This window comes from Vombatus ursinus, unplaced genomic scaffold, assembly GCF_900497805.2.
Source record: "Vombatus ursinus unplaced genomic scaffold, bare-nosed wombat genome assembly UNPS02014802.1, whole genome shotgun sequence".
NCBI lineage: Eukaryota > Metazoa > Chordata > Mammalia > Diprotodontia > Vombatidae > Vombatus > Vombatus ursinus.
In genome coordinates this window covers 25472981-25493985 of record NW_020954580.1, presented here as the reverse complement: position 1 = coordinate 25493985, position 21005 = coordinate 25472981, and the positions used below count along the sequence as shown (strand labels likewise).

General features: G+C 39.7%; 1 protein-coding gene across 4 annotated transcripts in view; it reads left to right on the top strand.

Moving 5' to 3' along the window:
- Positions 1-21005, top strand: part of AOX1 (aldehyde oxidase 1) — a 123908-nt gene that overhangs the window by 24415 nt on the left and 78488 nt on the right. For 3 of the 4 annotated variants that reach the window (XM_027873820.1, XM_027873822.1, XM_027873819.1), the window contains exons 6-13: positions 3216-3277; positions 6176-6265; positions 7127-7207; positions 8053-8197; positions 8923-9015; positions 16686-16837; positions 18049-18142; positions 18902-19011. In XM_027873820.1, the coding sequence (XP_027729621.1) occupies positions 3216-3277; positions 6176-6265; positions 7127-7207; positions 8053-8197; positions 8923-9015; positions 16686-16837; positions 18049-18142; positions 18902-19011 (827 nt within the window). The remainder of the gene's footprint in view (positions 1-3215; positions 3278-6175; positions 6266-7126; positions 7208-8052; positions 8198-8922; positions 9016-16685; positions 16838-18048; positions 18143-18901; positions 19012-21005) is intronic. The other variant, XM_027873821.1, reaches the window with a different exon arrangement.

The following is a 21005-nucleotide window of genomic DNA, read 5'->3' as shown; positions in this document are numbered from 1 at the left end:
AGAGATGTTATAGATGTAGAATTGGTGAAACCCAACAACTGTTTGCGTGGAGGGGAAAGAATAAGAAAAAGAGCAAAAAAGAGTCCAAGATGATCCCAAGGTTTCAAGCCTAGATAAGTGGTAAGATAGTGATGCTATCAATAGAAATAGAAAGTTGGAAGGAAAGACAATTTTAGTGGGAATAGTTAGCCTTTATGTGTAGGCTTTACAGTTTGCAGAATGCTTTACATATGTTAATTTCACAATAACTCTGTGATGTAGATGCCATCATTCCTCCATTCTACAGATGGGGTGGACAACTGAGGCTGGAAGAGGTTAAATGACTTGCCTAGGATTATACAAACTATTAAGGGTCAGAGGTGAGATTTGAACTCAGTTCTTCCTAACTCTAAGTCCAGCACTCTTTATATTACACCACCTGAACAAAATGCTGGTAGGTCATCCAAGTGGATGTGTTGCAAGCAGTTTGGAATGTGGAACTGGAACAAAGGTAAAAATTTGGGACTAGATACGTAGATTTGGGAATAATCTGTAAAGAGATAATAATTAAACTAATGGGATGAAATGAGGTCACTATGAATGAGAGCATAGAGACAGGAAGAGGTTGTAAGACTGAGCCTTGCGAGACATTCACTCTGAGGGGATAGGAGGAACAGGCCAAAATTTTTTTTACAAAACTAAGAAGGCATACTCAAACAAATAGGAGAACCAAGAGATAGTAATATCATGGAAGCTAAGGAAGGAGGGAACATCCAGGAGGATCAACAATGTCAAATACTGTTGAAAGATCAAAGAGAATGATGGCTGAGAGCTAGCCAGAAATGAAAAGGCTATCCAGAAGGAGGGAGTGGTTAAGAAGGATGAGGACTGAGAAAACACCATTGAATTTTGGGGATTGAGAAATCATTGTTGATCTTGGAAAGAGGGAAGGGAATACACATTTATAAAGTGCCTACTATGTGCCAGGCCCTATGCTAAGTGCTTTACAAATATTATCTCATTTGAGCAGTATCAGCAGAGGAAGAAACAAGAAGTCAAACTGCAGGGCTCTATATATCTTTACTTAATAGTTTTATGCATTGATATTGTCTTTTGTCTGAACTTTGTCAGATTTTTTAAAAACCCTTTTTTAACCTAATGCGTCTCTAGTGTATTATCTGAAGTTTGGCAAGATGTCAGGTGCTTATATTGTATGATAATCAACTGTGAATGATTTAGCTATTCTCAGCAATACAATGATCCAAGACAATTCCAAAAGACTTATCATGAAAAACCGCTGTCCACCTCCGGAGGAAGAATTGATTGGATCTGAATGCAGATTGAAGCATACTATTTTTACTCTATTTTTCTTGAGTTGTTGTTTTTTTTTTTGTTTTGTTTTTTGGGGGTCTGGGAAAGGAGGTTGTATTTTCTTTCACAACATGACTAATATGGAAATATGTTTTGCATGACTCCACATGTATAATGTATATCAAATTGCTTGCCTTCTCAAGGAGGGGGAAGGGGAGAGAGAGAATTTGGAACTCAAAATTTAAAAAAAACAAATGTTAAAAACATGTAATTGGGAAAAAATAAGATGTTAAATAAAAAAAGATTTTTTTTTAATGGCAAGTGCTTCTGCTACCTATATTTGAGGTGTCTTGGACATTAGCTATACTTGTTTTCATTTGGAAACTTTCCTGGATTAATCCAAGTTGGGATAATAAACCAAAAGAAGATAAATTGACTCTTTTAGAGTCAAGGCCCAAGATTGGACTAGGTCTTAGAAGAGCCCTGGATCCTACTTTATGTATATATGTGTAATTGTTGTTTTCCCAATTAGAAAGTAAACTCCTTGAGGGACAGAACTATTTGTGGCATAGTGGATAGGGTGCTGGCCTTAGATTCAGGGAAACCTAAGTAGAAATCTTTCTTCTCACACTTACCAGCTAAGTGACTCTGGGCAGTCGCTTAATCCCTCCCAGACCCTGTTTCCTCATTTAAAAATGGGTATAATAACAGCCTCTACATTACAAAGCTGTTGTAATATCCAAATGAGATAGCATGTGTAAAGTGTTCCACAAACCTTAAGGGACTATAGAAATGCTAGTTTTGTTGCTATTATTATTATTTTGTCTCTGTATCCCCAGCACCACAGGCAGAACTTTGCACATAGTAGGCATTTACCCAATTATCATTGATTCATTGATTTGAATAGATGATATTAGGTTACACAACTTCTAAGGTCCCTTCCAACTCTAAATCTGTGATCCTAAGAGGAAAGAGAATAGTTTTTTGTTCTAATGTTGAGGTTTAGATGTTAGGGGTACTTAGAGCCCAAAATCACCACACGTGGGTCATGCCCAAAAGAATTCGACCCAAGCCTTCTTTCAGCCAAAGACAAGGTTTATTAAAGATAAGCCATGTAGGCCAGACTCTTCAGGAATCTGACCTTTTGTGACGCCTGTAAAGACGAGTGGGCATGAGGAAGTCTCAGCCCCTAAATGGCTACCAGGAAGGATTTTATATACAGAAAGACTATGGGAGGGATCTTAGAGTGGCCAAATAGTTTTGGGGTGACTAGGGGGCCTAGGAGAAGGAGTGGCCAGTAGTGGAGGAAGAGTTTAGGGAGGATCTTGAAGCTGGGGTGACTGGGGGTGAGTCCTGGAAGAATCCCAATGAGAATGTCTGGGAGGTTGAATGGGGTCATCCAGGAACAGACAATAGAGTGCTAGGCTTGATTAGGATAACAAAGAATTGGGAGATTGGGACTAGACTGATAAGGAAAGGCCAGTTGAGTGGATTATAACCTCAAGCAACCACTTGAGACTTCAAGGGTTTTCTGGGGCCCATAGACAAATGGGACCCAAATTCTTTTTGGGGTGAGGGGCAAAGGTCTCAGCTTGGGCCCATACCCCATTGCTAGTACCACAGGCAGAGCTTTGCACATAATAAGCATTTACTCAATTATCATTGATTTGTTGATTTGAATAGATGATATCAGGTTACATGACCTCTAAGGTCCCTTCCAACTCTAAATCTGTGATCCTAAGAGGAAAGAGAAAACTTTTTTGTTCTGATTAGAGAAAAAAAAATCAGTAATTGGATAAAAATCATAATTAAAACCTTATTTTCTGACTTTAAAAATCCTGGTAAAAAGTCATGTCAGCTCTAAGTTTCTAGATAAGGCTCTCAAAATAAAACCCGTTTATAAATTGTATTTCCTCTATTTTCAGGTAACCTATGCCGCTGCACTGGATATCGCTCAATTCTAGAAAGCAGCAGAACTTTCTGTACTGTAAGTAGGAGACTGATGAGGAGGGGGAATAGCCTGAAGCTTGAGCACAAATAATAGTCAGTTGCTCCAGGTCTAGAAAAGATAACCCATGTGGAAAGGATGGAAAATTCTAGGGTAGTTTAGATGCTAAAGTAGACAGATCAGTTCCTTATGCTGATTCATTGGCACTTTACCAGTTTGCTGAGGGCAGGCAGCACATTTTATCAGAGTGAAATGTTGGACCCATCCAAAGGGCCCAAGGAAAACGAACTGATATTATAACCAAAGTAGGGATTCGTTTGTTAGTGATCGCTTAGCGGGACTGAGCTAGGAAAGCCAAGACTGAACCCAGGTCAGGCTCCCAGATTATACTGAATGATACATTCTATAAGTAAAAGATCACAACTAGGGGTCAGGTACAGATTCCCAGGAGCACAGAATGTCCCAACTAAAAGGGACCTGGAAGATAATCTCATCCAGTTCCCTCATTGTTCAGAGAGTCACGTCCAGAAGAAAATGTGAATTACTCAATGTCGTATAGCAAGTTAAGGGCAGAGCCAGGAGGAGAATCTGTGTTCCTGTAAGATGGGACACCGAAGGAAGACAGGTTCTGAGTACCAGGCTAATCAAGAAGGAGCAGGCAAGATGTAAAGTCCTGTTAGATTGTCCATCATTGTTATCCAAGGGCCTGGGATCAAATGGTTGGAACCAGAAGTGAGTGGAACCCACATAGGATATATGGCTAGAGACCCAGAACAGGTAGACAAGAGCAAACTATCTGAGCAGAGAGGAAAATGTCCAGGGATCACTTCAGAGGCACAAAGGAAACAGGTGGGAAATGGAATCCTGAAAAGGGGACCAAGAACTAGATTTCAAGATCCAGTAGAACTCAGCAAGTCTATGCAACAGCACATTGCTGTGTGATTCTAGGAAGGGGGCCCAATGTTCTCTGTTCTGGTATTAAGTTCCTTTGTTAGTACAAAGGGACAAATGTGGCAGGAAGTGGGTGCTGCTCCTTAGAGATGGGGCAGAGCTGTCTCTACAGGTGCCTGGGGCTGGTGGTTGGCATGCTGGCAAAGCCTGGGGCTCTTGGGAACTCCAAACAGCCCTGTCAAGTTTTCTTACGGCAGGCCAATGTCACTAAATGGGGCAATGATATTTACAGCTTGTGAGTCTCATTAAACAGTGGGTTGAACCATAGTGGAAATAGAGTACTTGCTGAGGAATAGAAATAAAGAAAATTTAAGATTGTCTTCCATCTGGAGAAAAACCTGGGTAAGGATATTATAGCCTTTCTAGGGCCAGACCTGGGCATGATGGCAGCATAGATGCTGTCAGAAGCATGGCTAGAGATCCCTACCACTCAAATCTAGGCAATTCAATTAAACAAACATATTAAGCACCTACTATGTGCAAGGGACTAGGAACCAGTCTCTCCCATTGTGGAGCTTACATTCTACTGCTTACCATGCAGCTATTAAGCCCCAAAGATATTTCAATGGCAGAAAACAATTCTCCCACAGAGGGAAGAGCCCTGACAAAGAAAATACTTTTTGAGTTGATCCAAATCTGGTTTCTCTCCATAAGAATAATTCATACCAACTCTGAACAGTCTATTATCTCTTCCAAAAGACTAACTTTATGTATATATTAGGTCCTATTTGTCCTGGTTTTGGGGGAAGTCACACCCTGAAAAGAATTCAGAATGGAGTGGTGATAAGCATTTGAGCAGAGGGGTCAGCTATGGGCAGAGGCAGAAGGTGTTCAGGGGAGAACATTTTGCAGAAGTGTGTATGAGGTGAGTAGTTACAGGACAGGAAAAAGAAGAAGGGAATGACCAACATGTTAAAATTCATTAGCTGTCAATGTTTAACCTGTCCCCAGTCACTCATCTATAACTAGTTTCCTGCAAATGTTTATAAAGATAAAGATCTGTAAAACTTTTATTGTTGAAAGAAAGAAAAAGAAAGGAAGGAAGGATGGAAGGAAGTGTTGCAGTCTAGAGGTCTTTGCAAAAGTTTATAAAGATAAAGATCTGTAAAACTTTTATTGTTGAAAGAAAGAAAAAGAAAGGAAGGAAGGATGGAAGGAAGTGTTGCAGTCTAGAGGTCTTAGGAACCCCAAAATGCAAGGGCAAAGGGCATGGATCTTCCTGGAAAGAATTTGACCACTCAAGCCTTCTTTCAGTCCAAGTAGTTTATTAAAACACCAGTTGGGGTAGACAAGATTCCTAGTGGGTCTGCGCATTTGATAGAGACACGGCTAATGTTTTTTTATAGGGAAAAAGATTGTGGGAAGATTTGGATGGGATTAAGGGGTGGCAAATAGCCTGGGGTGGTCTGGAGGTAACAGAGAAAGGGGATCTGGATGGGATTAAAGAGTAGGAAGTAGGCTGGGGTAGTCCCCAGGTAACAGAAAATTTAGAGGGCCACAATGAAAGAACAGTTGAAAGGATTACTGGGATGAGCAATGCCTCAGGATCTGGGGTACGTGGCAAAGTCCAGGGGCTTTTCCTTTTTTGGGGTCCACATCCCATTCCCATCAGAAGGAAGAAAAAAAGGGAGGGAGGGAGGGAGGAAAAGAAATAAGGAAGGGAGGGAGGAAAAAAGAAAGAAAGAGAAATAAAGGAAAAAGAAAGGGAGGGAAGGGAGGAAAGAGAGAAATGAAGAGAGGGAAGGAGAAAAAAAAGGGAGGAAGAAAGAAAGGGAGAAAGAAAGATAAGTTCTATGAAATATAAAGAGTTAGTTTCCTACATTTTTCAATAGAAGGCCCTCCCTCATGGTTGTCATTTTGATTATGGGTTCTCCTACGGAAGAAGTAACTAAGCAAATTTATTCCTGTATTATAAATTGCTTGGTTTTCTTAAAGATGAACCCATTTAGATGCATAAATGATTCTCAGGATTTCACCCTTTTTTAGGAGTCAAACTGTTGTCAAATGAAGGGAACAGGGAAATGTTGTTTGGATCAAGAAGAAAATCAAACTTCATCATCTCATCAGAAAAATGACGTGAGTTACTTCCCCTCCCCCCATTTGTTTATTTTGTTGTTGTTGTTGTTCAATAGTGTCAGACACTTTATGACCCTATCTGGGGTTTTCTTGGCAAAGAAGCTGGAGTGGTTTGCCATTTCCTTCTCCAGCTCATTTGACAGATGAGGAAACTGAGGCAAAATGGATTAAGTTACTTGGCTAAGGTCACATAGCTAGTAAGTGCCTGAGGCCAGATTTGAACTCAAGATGAGTCTTGCTGACTCCAGTCCCCAGGGCTCTATGTCCTATGGTACCAACTAGCTGCCCCATTTCTTTATAGTTATTGCTTACAAGTTTGTGACAGAGGAGAAGGTGGACCCAGAGCTGAAATGTGACACTGTTAGTTTTGATTTTTCTATTAATTGTTACAAGTTCATATTCTGATCCTCACCTCTTTTACGTTTAGGAAGTTTCATGCAATATGGAAGTAAAAATGGATAGAACACCAGACCTGGAGTCAGGAAGACCTGAGTTTAAATTAGGCTTTAGACACTTCCTGGCTGTACGACCCTGGTCAATTCTCTTAACCAATCTACCTCAGTTTCCTCATGTGTAAAATGTGGATGATAATAGCATTTACCTCCCAGGGCTATTGTGATGATCTCAGGAGATGCGTATTGCAATCTTAAAACACTATATAAATACTAGCTATTATTACTATCAAGTTTCTCATCTAAAACGCATTTGTTTTGCAATGTCCCACGGGGACTTTGAACTTTCTCTTCTAGAAGGCAAGGAAATTGGAGATCTCTTTGTAATGCTCCTTTTGCCTACTTAGGGTAAGAACTTCTTTCCCATAGTCCTAGATTTAAATGCCTCAACTTTGCTTTCTTTTTGAAGATCTGCACCCAACTATACACAAAAGAGGAGTTCCAGCCCTTGGATCCAACCCAGGATCTCATTTTCCCCCCAGAACTATTGGTAAGATGTGTTGCTTTTCTCTCTTCTACTTACCTATCACCATGGCAAATTCAGTTGAATGAAACCATCCTTATTTATCTTCCTGTGCAATTGATAATATCATAAATTTATAAATAGCCACACTTTGTAGCTCACCAAAGGCAGGCTGTTGTTCTATTCAGAAGCCTTAGACAAAGGATCTTAACCTTCAGCTTCTAGCAAAGCTGTGGAACGCTTTTCCAAATAGTGTTTTTAAGTGCATAAAATAAAATACAAATAAAATAATTATTTTGAAATACAAGTATATATTCACATATATATATATATTTGGGGAGAGAGAGAGAGAGAGAGAGAGAGAGAGAGAATAGGATGATACCCAAGTTAAGAACCTCATTGAGGGGAGGTACTATTTTGACTTTCCCTGTATCTCTAGCACTTAGCATGGTTCCTGGCACATAGGAAGCACTTAATTAAATGCTTGTTGACTGACAGAAGCATCATCTTTTAGCATTCTTTCATAGAGATTCTCTCACTGGACCCTTGATGAGCTGTGTATCCCCAAGCAAAGCTATGAAGCCCTTGAAAGCTTGGTCTCCAGGGCCCTCAGTCTGATGCCTTATCTCCTTAATCAATCAGCTGGCTGTCCCCTCTGTAGCTTCCACCTCCAGCCCCCTTAAATCTCAGCCCTCTGAAAACAGTGGGAGTTTCAAAGCTCAAAGGATGAAATTCTGAATGTTGAATTTCAGAGAACAACCATGGGAGGTGCTGCAGGGCTGGAGAGTTCCTGAAATTGTTCTCTATAGAGGATCACTGATTTTATAATCTAATTAGAAAGGCATTATCCACTGCATGTTGTTTTCCCACAGAGAATGGCAGAAGATCCCAATAAAGAAACTCTGACTTTTTATGGTGAGAGGATTACTTGGATTTCCCCTGTAACCCTAAATGAACTCTTGGAGCTGAAAGTAAAGTACCCTAAATGTCCTCTTGTCATGGGGAACACCTCAGTAGGTGAGTAGATGTGAGCCCAATAACAACAACAACAAAAGAGCTCTACATTCATGTAGCCTTTAAAATTTACATAGCACTTTCCTTACAGCAACCTGGCGAGGTGAGTAGTATAAGTATTATGATGCCCATTTTATAGCTGAGCTCATTAAATGATTTGTTAAATGGTCGCACAAGTCCTAAGTATTAAAGGACGACTTTACAGTTATCTCTTCCACAACACAGGGGTTAGGAGCGCAGCGCCCCTGCGATCTGGAAAATCCACATAAATTTTTTTGGCCCTCCCATCATACCAGAGAAGAAGTCTGAATTATTATGGTATTAAAAGATAAAATATGTTGATATGATACAATACTATACATGTATTTTAAGCATTCCTGAGCTTCTAAACTTTTTCTGTGTTGTCTGCTGGCCTTCGCGTATCATCTACAGCTTCTACAAAATTCCCAAAAAACTCCTATTTAATTTCTTATGCTGACCCGCCATATATCAAAATTGCAATAAGGAAAGTCATGATGTTAAAGGGATAACTGTAACTTCAAGAGTCGTAATTCCAAGGTCAGCTGAGATCCCTGATACCTACTCAGTCTGTAACGATGAAATTTGTTAACTAAGAAAAAAAATTAAAAAGAACTAAAAGCTCATTTTGTCTCCTACTACATCTTTTTATGCCAAATGGGAAAAGAATTTTTTCCCATTAACCTCTCTGAAACATGTTCCTCCTTTAGGACCAGCTATGAAATTCCAAGGACATTTTCACCCAGTTCTCCTCTCCCCAGTCAGAATTTCTGAGCTAAGTATGGTGACCAATATAAATGATGGTGAGTTCCTAGTTTTCCTGGTAGAATATTACTCAAGATGATGACCACACTATATGGTAACTTCTGGAAATCAATATTGCTGTGATGGTTCATAATTTCTTCTCCCATTTGTTCTTTGGATCAAAAGGTATCATTATTTACCTACAGAGTTGTCCTGCTCTCACCAAATCCACCAGACCCAACACTTGTTATTTCCTTCTCTGCCTAAAGAGCCAGGACATTGACTCACTACACTGAATTTTCTGCCTTTTGACTATATTGGAGTATAGTCAGCTTGTGGTCCTGAGAGTGCATTTTTTACCTTCATAATTACACTTACCTCATCATAAGCGTTTATGAGCATATTGTATCAGCTCAACTCACCCCCCCAAAAAAAGTTTACAGTAAAAATGTTTACTGGCTATTTAAGGGAGAGTCCATATGTCATCATTCTAGGATTCCTACAGGAAACTGACCACTAGGAAAGAAGGAGTAACAATTATAGAATAAACCCAACAAGGGATAAAGCTAAAAAAAAATACCAGGTGCCTTTGGTGAATCTGAGAAACATTTGGATGTCTTCTCTAGTGCACTTTGCTCCTCTCTTTACAGGTTTAGTTATATTTGTAATATCAGCCTTCCTATTGTTTATCTTTTATCTTCTCTCTTACTGGCAATAACTATCATTCAAGTATGTAACGTCATGCATCCTTTCCTTTAAAAAAAAATAACTATAGCAATCTGTCTTCTCCACTCAAAAAATCATCTTCTTTCAAGACCTAGTTCAAGCGCCATCTTTTTTGTGAAGACTCTTTCTCCTCCATCTCCTTTGCTGGCTCATCATCCGTATTCTACCTTTGACTACGGCTATTTCCCAAGGCTTTGTCTCGGGCCCCTTTCTCATCTCTTTCTACACTGTTTCTCTTGGCAACCTCATCAACCCCAGTGGGTTCAATTATCATCTCTATGCAGATGACTCACAGATCTACATATCCAACATCACTAATCACCTATTGGACATTTACAACTGGATAAGCTATCGACATCTCAAAATGAACATGTCAAAGACAGAATTCATTACCTTTCCCCCCAAACCCACCCTTATACCAAGTTTGTCTATTTCAGTCACTGGTACCACCCTCCTTCCATTTCACAACCTTGGAATGATCATGGAGTCTTCACTCTCTCATCCCCCTTATCCAGCCAGTTGCCAAGGTTTCTAGCTTCTCCCTGCACAACATGCTTCATATTTGTCCACTTCTCTCTACTTACATCACTTGAGTCCAGGCCTTTATCACCTCTTGCCTGGACTATTGCATTATCTTTCTAATTGCTCTTTTTTCCTTAAGCTTCTTCCTTCTTTGATCTATCCCCACACAGCTGCCAAAGTGATATTCCTCAAACACAGGTCTGACAATGTACTGAAAGCCTTCCTCTGTTTCTCTTAATATCTCATGAGAACCAATTGAATGTTCCAAGGATACTCAGATTGCCAATCTATCCTCTCTTTGTTTATACTGGACTGTCTCACTTCCTTTTTGTGATCATGCATTTCCTGGATGGTGTCTTGTATGCCACTTCTCTATCACTGGTAATATGCCAAAACCTACTTACAATCACCATGAATCTTTCCATTGTCCCTTGTGTCATCTACAAGTACTGAGCACAGTAAGCTATTAATTGTGAATTGAACTTTATAGCATAACTTTAGCAGGGAGTAAGGAATGAATTCTTTTTTCTTTTGTATGAAACCATAGCCAAATGGTTGATCAAAGTTTCCAAGTTTTTCAAAGATGTCTTTACAATAGGGTTGTCATTATATAAATTGTTCTGTTTCTGCTCACTTCATTCCACAGCAGTTCATATAAATCTTCCCAGGCTTCTCTGAAACCATGCCCTTTATCATTTTTTATAGCACAATAGCATTGTCATATTTATATAACACAACTCATTCAGCCATCCCTTGATTGATGGACACTCCCTCAGTTTCCAGCTCTGCAAAAAAAAGCTGCTACAAATATTTTGTACATCCTTAGAGTTTGCTTTGCTTAAGATTAATCCCCCACCTTAATCTACCCCCCTTTCCTTTCTTCCCTTTCCTTTCTGTTTCTTGTTGAGTGAAATATATTTCCGTACCTCTGTGTGTGGGGGGGGGGGTATATTCTTCACTCCTTTGACCATTTCAGATGAGAGCAAGGTTCAAGTGTTTCTTGCTCTCTCTAGCCCTTCCTTTTCATTTGTATAGACTTATAGTTGGACCCTCCAATTATGTGAGATATTTTCCTCATCCTTTTTCCCTCCTATTAGATTCTTCCTCCCCACTCTTTTCATTATTCTTTTAAGAAAATCAAAACAGAACATAACTATTCCCAAGCCCTCTATCTAGTTCGACTCCCTCTATAAACTTTGATGATCACAGGGCTCTGAGGGGACACATATATCATCTCCCCATATTAAACAGTTTATGTTCTTTAGTTCTTCAGCTCTGGTTTTTTATCAGAAATGCTTCGAAGTCCTCTATTTCATTAAAGATCCAATTTTTCCCCTGTAAAATTACATTCAGGTTTGATGAGTAAGTTATTCTTGGTTTTAAGCCTATATACTTTGCCTTCTAGAACATCATATTCCAAACTCCCCCACCCCCTTCTTTATTATGGTTTGCTGCTAAATCTTATATAACCCTGACTCTGACTCCTTTGTATTTGAGTTCTTTGTTTCTGCTTGCCATATTTTTTCCTTTGAGCAGGAAACTCTGGATTTTGGCTATAATGTTCCTGGAAGTTTTTATTTTGGAGTTTCTTTCAAGATGTGACCCCTGAATTCTTTCTATTTCCATTTTGCCCTCTGGTTTGGAGAGACATAAGCAGTTTTCTTTTTGTGATTTCTTGCTATGTAGTGTCTAGTTTCTTTCTTTCTTTCTTTCTTTGGTCATATATTTCAGGTAGTCTAATGATTCTGAAATTCTCTCTGCTCAATCTGTTTTCCAGATCAATTTTTTTTTTATAAGATAACCTTACATTTTCTTCTGGTTTCTTTTTCAGTCTTTTGACTTTGTTTTAATAGTTCTTATTTTCTCATGGAGTCATTAGTTTCTATTTGATCCTTTCTGATTTTCAGGGAATTTATTGCTTGAGTAATGTTTTATACCTTGAGTAATGTTGTGCCAAGCTACTAATCCCCTTTCCAATTCTTCCTTTCATAACTCTTATTTGTTTTCAGTTTATTCCTCTATTATTTTCACTTCATTTATAAATTTTTTAAAACTTTTTTTAGGGGCAGTTAGGTGGCACAGTGGATAGAGCACGGGCCCTGAAGTCAGGAGAACCTCAGTTCAAATCCGGCCTCAGATCAAACACTTGACACTTACTAGCTGTATGACCCTGAGCAAGTCACTTAACCCCAATTGCCTAAAAAAAACCTTTTTAAACTCCTGTTTTACCTCTTCTGGGAATTCTAGGTGAATCTGTGCCCAAGCTATCTTTTTCTTTGACGCTTTGTTTGTAAATGTTTTAGAATCACTCTCTTGAATCTGTGTCTTGAATGTCCTCATCATCATAACAGTTTTTTATAGTGGGATGCTTTTTTTGTTTGTTCATTCTTCTAACCTACTTCCTGACTTTTGACTTTATGTTATACACTGTGAACTTTTGGAAGGAATGTCCAGGCTGAGCTAAGGTCTCATTGCTGCTTTCTTAGAATATCAAGTGTTGTGTTATTCCATGATAACTAGTATTTATGTAGCACTTTAAGACTTGCAAAACACTTTACAATATTATCTCATTTTATCCTAACAACAACCCTAGGAGGTAGATGCTATTATTATCCCCATTTTACAGATGAGGAAGAAGTTAAGTGACTTTCCCAGGGTCACACAGCTAGTGTTTGAGTCTAGATTTGAACTCAGGTCTTTTTGACTCCTGGTCCAACACTTTATCCATTGTGCCACCTAGCAAGTAAGGATCTCAGAGACAGCTGAGGCTGGGGACCTGAGAGCTTCCAGGGCTCCCAAAATAGTTTGATTCAGGGCAAAGTCTGATCACTGCCCTCCTGGTCTGAGCTCTACAAGTTTCTGATCTGGGTTTGGGTCTGAGGAACACATCTGTAGGCTTGTCCCAGATAAGACTACCAGTAAACTGCTGCTCGACTCAGTCAGAATCAGTCAACTGGAAAGTTCCGCAGATTCAGAGTGACAGAAACGGAAGCTCCCTTTTGGTTTGGTATTTCTGCCCTGGCTATTCTTCTACAGGTATCAGATAGATCTGGAGACTGGAACTGAAATCATACTCTGTTCCTGGGATCATACTTAGTCAACCTAGCTGTTATTTGCTTCTGAACTTGCTTCCTGCGTGCTCAGCATGCAGCCTAGGGTCCACAACGTTCCTCTCCCTGGAATGCCACCTCTAGGTGAAAATCTCCCACTCAGTCACCCAGAACCTATGACTCAGAACTGGGTAGTGAGTAACAGAGCTTCCATTTGGAAGCTATTCCTATACTCTAGACAAGGGCATGCCCCTCTGTGCTCCATCTGGAAGTGTTTTTGCCCTCATGTACAGCCTACTCCTACAGTAGAATGCACCACACTGTTATTCCTGGCTAAACCCCAGTCTCCACTGTCCACAGACTTCTTTGTCTCTCTCCCTTTGAAGACCTGGGCTATAAATATGACTCACTGTGACTCACTTTTTTTTTTCTTGGATTTTCTGATGATGACTTGGTCTGGTACATTTTTAGGTATATTTAAAAGTCTTGTGAGGGAAGGGCTTAACTGCGCTTCTTCCTGCTTTTCTGGAGGGGTTTGGGGGAGAGCTCAAGCAAGTCACTGCTTTCACTCGAGCATCTTGGCTCCGCCCCCCTGCTTTTCTGTCATCGTGGCTCTGACTCTGGGTTAGCTTTTGGTAAAGGCACTCCTGACACCCACACATATTAAAGGCTCTTTCCTAAAGACAAGAGTAACTAATATCAAGGGCCCTTGCTTACTGCTGAAGTAGTCCAAGACTTTCCCTGTACTCCACCCCCCTGCCTAGGTACTGACATCATCCCTGGCTTGAAGTTTAACAATCCTAGGGTCACCAATGATTCTCATCCTGATGCCCAACTCTAAGTGTCCAGGGTGTTGGGGGCTGCTGTGAGCTGAAGAAAGAAATATCCCCTGATATTCTATTATTCGTAAAATTAGGGGCATGGCAAAAAACCAAGAATGAGCAAACACTATCAATCCATCATGACACCCATCAGTGGGTCACTGTATTAGACACCACGAGAAAGACCAAATTAAGTGAAAGCTTGCAGTCCCTGACTTTAAGGAACCAATAATGTAATGAGAAAGATTTATAGTCACTCTAGTGCTGAATATTGGCCTGTCTAGGATTTTAGTGATAATAATAAATTTCTTAGATTACGTCCACTTAGGTCCAAGTTAAACTAAATTGAAAGGCCCCACCAAGATTGCAAACCATAAATGGCTGTATTATTGTGTGCTATTATTCTTATACCTCTATGGAAATCATCTTTATGGAACTATTTTTGGCATATAGTCCCCAAAATTAAGGTATGGATGACCTCTAGTGGTTTCCATGATATAAGTAAGAGAAAAACTACTTTCTGTCATGCCAGCAAGAAACATACTTCAGTTTCAATAGAACACAATCAAAAGGATTTTTTAATTAGGAAGGAATGAAATGTGAATGTACACAAAGAGAATTTTACCTTTAAGGTGGTGTATCTACATAGGTCAAAGGAAAGTGGAAACAACCAAGTGATATAATTCAGGACCCAGAATGGATTATTTCATTCAAATAACTAAATTTGGTCACCCATGTTTATCAGATTAGCCAAAAGACTGCCAAATAATACTTTTCTTACTTGAACCTAAAAGTTCACATAAAATGATGAAAGTTTTTTTATAATATTTTATTTTCCCCCAATTACATGTTTAAACAATTTTAAATATTTTTTTAAGTTTTGAGTTCCAAACTCTATCCCTCCCTTCTCCCTGAGATGGCAAGCAATCAGATATAGGTTATACATGTGAAAAATCATGAAAGTTTTTAAGGAAAATTTTACTGAGCTCTTTTTAATTTCTGAATGAATAGGCTCACTACAATTTTTTTGTTAGCCATTGTCAACTAGGCCTTTATTACTACTAGGCAATCCTTTTTTTTTTCTTCTGCAATTGATTCTCTATTGTATTTTCCATAGCAAGTGTTCTAATTCTTTGATTCTCTCTTTAAATATCCAACATCAAAGTAGATCCCATAGAAGTTAAAATGTAGGTGGAGGTGGAGCAGCTAGGAGGCACAGTGGATGAAGCACTGGCCCTAAAGTCAGGAGGACCTGAGTTCAAATTCGACCTCAGACACATAATAATTATTAGCTGTATGACTCTGGGCAAGCCACTTAACCCCAATTGCCTCACAAAAAAAATTTTTTTTTTTTAAATAACAAAACAAAATGTAAGAGAAAAAAAATCACAGAATATCTGCAAGTGGATCTCAGTAACTCCCTAGTCCGAAAAGGGCAGCTAGAGTTGGGAAAGCGGGGTGTTCAGGGAGGATATTTGAGGAGAGGTTAGGAGGGAGGAGGCAGGCAGCATGGCATGTACGTGGGCAGCATGATTTGGAAATGGTTGGAAATTGATACAGTTGCCTAGTTCCAGGCAAGATAACGGAAAAAAAAAAAAAAAAAACCTTACCTATGAGAACCCAATGTCCCAGGGACAGAGTCCAAATTAAGCTGGGTTAGGATTATCCAAAGAATATGAAGAACTAAGGGGAGTGAGGGAGTGAAGGAGAGGATAATCTATACCGTGTCATTAACAGTGTAAATAAGGACAATGATAACAGTAACAAAACCCAGATGAGTATACAGAAGGAAGTTTGGAAGTTGTATTTCTGCACCGTAGGATGATTTTGATACCACTTTGTTAAAGGTCATGTACATTTTTTGTTTTTCTTTTTAAACAACATTTAAAAAAAAAAGTCCTTTAGAGACATTACAGTCATTTAAATCATTTTTCCTTTTAAATTTTTATCTTGGTTATGTATTTGAATACTTGAACTTATTAATGGAAGTTAAAGTAAAACATTATTAATAAAATGCACAACAGTCTCCAAAATTAGCAAATAAAACCACATCTATTGAGGTGTATATTGTGAAACATCCCTCTTGTAACATTTTGTTTCTAGAACAAGTTACCACAAAGTTCACTCTGTGTGATCTTTATTTACCACTCATTTAAACACTATCTGATTTCATTCCCTATATTTATAAGGTGACAGCTGTGCATGACGCAGCATGGGAAAGTAGAAAGAGGACTGGGCTGGGAGTCAGGAGAGCTGAGTTCTAGTCTCTACTATGCAACTAACTCGCCCTGTGACCTGGAACAAGTCACAACCTCTCTGGGCTTCAGTCTCCTCATTTGAAACCAGGGGGTTTGAGCTGGATCTTGCCACTGGTCAGATGGCTCCAGAGGAGAAAGTGAGTCTGGTAACTTCGCACAGCCCTCCCTCACTTAAATCCAATTCATTTGCACATCAGGGCATCACCTCCCCGATGTCATGGTCCTCTTCAAGAACGAAGGACAAACAACAACAACCAAAGGGTTTGAGTAAGATGACCTCTAAGGTCTATTTTTTTTAATCAACGCTTACATTGATTATTGATTGATACAAATTAAAATAATTTGCTTTCAGGGCTGACAATAGGGGCTGGCTGCAGCCTGGACCAGGTGAAGCAGATCCTGACCGATGAAGTCTCCAAACTTCCAGAGGAAAAAACACGGACATATCAGGCTCTCTTGAAGCACTTGAAAAGTTTGGCTGGACAACAGATTAGGAACATGGCTGTAGGTTCCACACAAAAAGCGGGTTGTATATAAAACTGTGAAATTCATTTCATACTACTTGCTTAAATTTTTAAAAGTACATAATAATTCCTCACATTACTTTCTTTCTTTCCCCTTATCAATAATTTTATTTTATTTTTTCTCTCCACTTTTTTATTAGTTTATTTTGATTTATCAATAATCACTGCCATAAGCTTTTGAGTTTAAAATTTTTCTCCCCTCCCTCCCTTCTCACCCCCAAGACAGCTCAAAATCTGATCTCAGACACATTACTTTCAAAACTATCCCACTTGTCTGTGCTTCCTTCTAAACTTTCTTTTGTTCCCTTCTGTGCATTTTTAAACAATGACTATCTTTTTCCCCCATCACTATTATTCACCTCCCCTCTCCTCACCCTCCACCCTGCCCCCAAGAAGCCAAGAAGAAAAAATCCTTGTAACAAATAAACATAGTCAAGTAAAACAAAGGACTGGTCATTCTTGGTAGGCAATGTGAAATAACGTAATAGATCTTTGTGTGTACAAAGCTAATTGGACAGGCGTCTGTGCTGCTCTGTCCCTAGCCATTGTGCACTGAGGCCAGTGATAGTACATACAGAGACTGCACTGTATTCTCACCCTTTAAGGGGTCCCTCTGAATTCAAACCAGGAAGTAGGAGGGAGACTCACACTACCTCTGCTTCTCGCCTATGCTAAGTAAGCAAAGGGCTCAGTTGCTCTAAGAACCATAACATTTCAGAGATAGAAAGGACCTTAGTCCAGCAGGGGTGGGGAACCTGCAGTGTCAAGGCCACATGTGGCCCTCTAGGTCCTCAAGTGAGGCCCTTTGAATGATTTCAAACATAGAATAAATCCCCTTAATAAAAGGATTTGTTCTGTAAAACTTGAACTCAGTCAAAAGGCCATCCCCAAGAGCCTAGAAGGCTACATGTGGCCTTGGGGCCACAGGTTCCCCACCCCTGGTCTAGACCATTTTACAAGATGAGGAAATGGGACCAAGGAGGAGTCTCAGTCTTAAGACTCTTAGATCCAGTTCTCTTTTCACCACATTGGATGCTTGTTGAGCCTTTTGTAAACAAAAGAGAACCACCCTTTAAGCTACAACTTCAATAAACAATTATTAAGCCCTTCTGAGCATGCATGTGAGTTTGTACATAAATATATGATCAGATAAAGTGACTGAGACTGAAAAAATGATTTCCTTTGTATTAGTCCTTAGGTGGACACGTCATAAGCCGACATGGCTATTCAGATCTGAATCCAATTCTGGCTGCAGGAAATGCCACCCTCAATCTGGTCTCCAAAGGTAAGATATAACAAAACCAAGTAAAGCAGGATTCTCAGCTTATGAAAGAGAGGAGGAGTAGGAGGAAGAAGAAGAGGAAGAAAAAGTACTATAAGCCACAAAGCCTGGTTCTAATTCTCTCCTCCATACAAGACAAGAGTAACATGCAACAGAAAGCTTTCAAGCCATCGTGGGAGTGAATGAATAGCTTTTTCCAGCATCCTCAAGATGCATTTAGTTTGTACTCCCTTGTGAGCTGAGCCCAAGGGTGGTTAGCAAAGGGTGGGGTAAAGGAGAAATAAGAGAGTATGCACTCCTCCCATATCTTAGTCTTCCTACATACCACGGGAAGAATAGACAGACAGACAGAAAGATAGATAATAGATAGATAGATAGATAGATAGATAGATAGATAGATAGATGATAGATAGATAGATAGATAATGACTGAACAACATAAAACTTACAATCTACAAAGTGGATAAGCCACATACATATGGATCTTTCCTTGTTGTTTGGATCACACATAATTTTGATTCCTCTAAGACTGTGGTATAATACACAGGAAACTGTAACATAAAAATAATACAGTATATGCTAAGTGCTTCAGAGAGATTTAAATTAAGTATTCTATGAATGAAGTTCAGGAGAAATAATCATCACTGATTGGTGGTGTCAAGGAAGCTTTCACTAAGTTACTGTTCCTTTTTACAATTGACATGTACACGTTCTTTTAACTTGTTGTTACTCTTGGAAAAAAAGATATTTCTTTCTTCCCCAGAGGGAAGACGTCAGATTCCTTTAAATGAACATTTTCTTGCTGGCCTGGCAAATGCGGACCTGAAGCCTGAGGAAATTTTGGAGTCTGTGCACATACCTCACTCTGAAAAGGTAAGAGACGGGGGGCCATTTTTGACAGAGTTTTCTTAAAAAACTTTAATCTCACCTTTTTTTGAAAAACAGATTACACAGAAGAAAGAACAACTTTGTAAGAAAGTCACACGGTGTCATGTGTCATATCCTGCCAGTCATTACCCCAATGCAAAGTAGTCACAGTCGTGAGAGCAAGCACCAGGCCTGGCTTTGGGAGCTGTAGATCCGGAAAAATCCATCCATACTCCCTTGCATCATTCCTCTTATGATCAAGGGCTACATTTCAGAGACAGTGATTAAAAGGATAATGTCTGGTTATAGAAAAAGATTTCCCAGTTAAAACTGGTCCGTATGGAGAATAAATACACTGTTTTAGCCTTATTAATGACATGTTCTGACCAACCAAGGTAAGTAGCCCAGATAGATATGCACACACAAGCTCACTATGTTTTCTAGAATCTTAAGCCAGGATGTCAGAATCGTAGACTTAGAATTGGTTGACCTTAAAGGTCATCTAGCCCAACCCCCTCATTTTACAGACCCAGAGAGGGTCTTTCATGTTTTTCGAGCATTTAGAACTTTGAACAAGATGATTTCCTTTTGAAGTGTGAGTAAAGTGATAGATATGAAATCAGCAAACCCTGGATTCAAATCCTGCCTTCTAATCTTACTAGGTATATGACCCTGGACAAGTTCCTTGACGTCTCTGAACTTCTGTTTCTTCTTCTGTAAATGATATTGTTAATCTCAAAGTCTCTTCCAGCTATGATCCAATGGATGGAAACTTTTCAGCTCACACCCTCTAACAATCTCTGATCCTCTGCATCCCCCCTGCTCCACAGTCATGTGGACTAGGGCTTCTCTCATCAGCAGAGGTTGGTCAGGAATGGGCAGAACCAAGACAGCTGCAGCAGCTCTAGGGAATCTTGCATGGAGAGTTAGAGTCCTTTAGTTTGTTTTTTTGCTTTGTTTTTTTAGGCAATTGGGATTAAGTGACTTGCCCAGGGTCACACAGCTAGTAAGTGTCAAGTGCTTGGTCTGAGGCCACATTTGAACTCAGGTCCTCCTGACTTCAGGGCTGGTGCTCTATCCACTGCGCAACCTAGCTGCCCCAGAGTTCTTTAGTTTGCCACAAGCTACAAATTTCTACAGGCTCATTTTTAAAGTAGGTGGTGCAGTGGATAAGAGTATGGGTCTAGAGCCAGGAGTTCAAATCTGGTCTCAGATACTTCCTAGCTGTATGATCCTGGACAAATCATTTAATCTCTTTTTTGCTTCAGTTTCCTCATCTGTGAAATAGGAAAATAATAGCACTTATCTCCCAAGGGTTGTTATGAGGATCAAATGAGACAATATATGTGAAGCACTTAACACAATGCCTGGCACGTAGTAGGCATTATATATTATCATTCTCCTTCCCACCCCCCATTTAAGATAATGGGAAAATAAAAATTATTTTTACCCACAAGAGGATTTGGCAGATTTCACTGTACTCAAAGCAAGCTGCCTAAAAAATTACCAATCTTGCCAGGGCTTGGCTATCCTCATGGAAGAAAGAACTAGAAGAAATGATAGGGGTAGGCACTGGACCTGTAACGTCATCAGGATAGGGAATTCTTTTTTTTTTATACTGGAAAACTTTTTATTGTAGGTGGAGTGGGTTAGCTGGACACAGTTTATATGATTCCAATTTTGTTGGCAACATCTAAAGCATCATAGTCCGGAGCAAGTTGGACATGGGCCTTCTTCTCTCCATCAGGCCGGATCAGTGTTGACCTTGGTCACTTCGATGTCATAGAGCTTCTTGACCGCCTGCTTGATCTGATGCTTGCTGGCCTTGACGTCCACAATGAAGACCAGGGTGTTGTTGTCCTCAGTCTTCTTCATGGCAGACTCAGTGGTCAAGGGAAACTTAACGATGGCACAGTGGTCAAGCTTGTTCCTCCGAGGGGTACTTTTCCGAGGGTATTTGGGCTGCCATAGAAGTCTTAGTGTCTTGGGTCACCAGAATG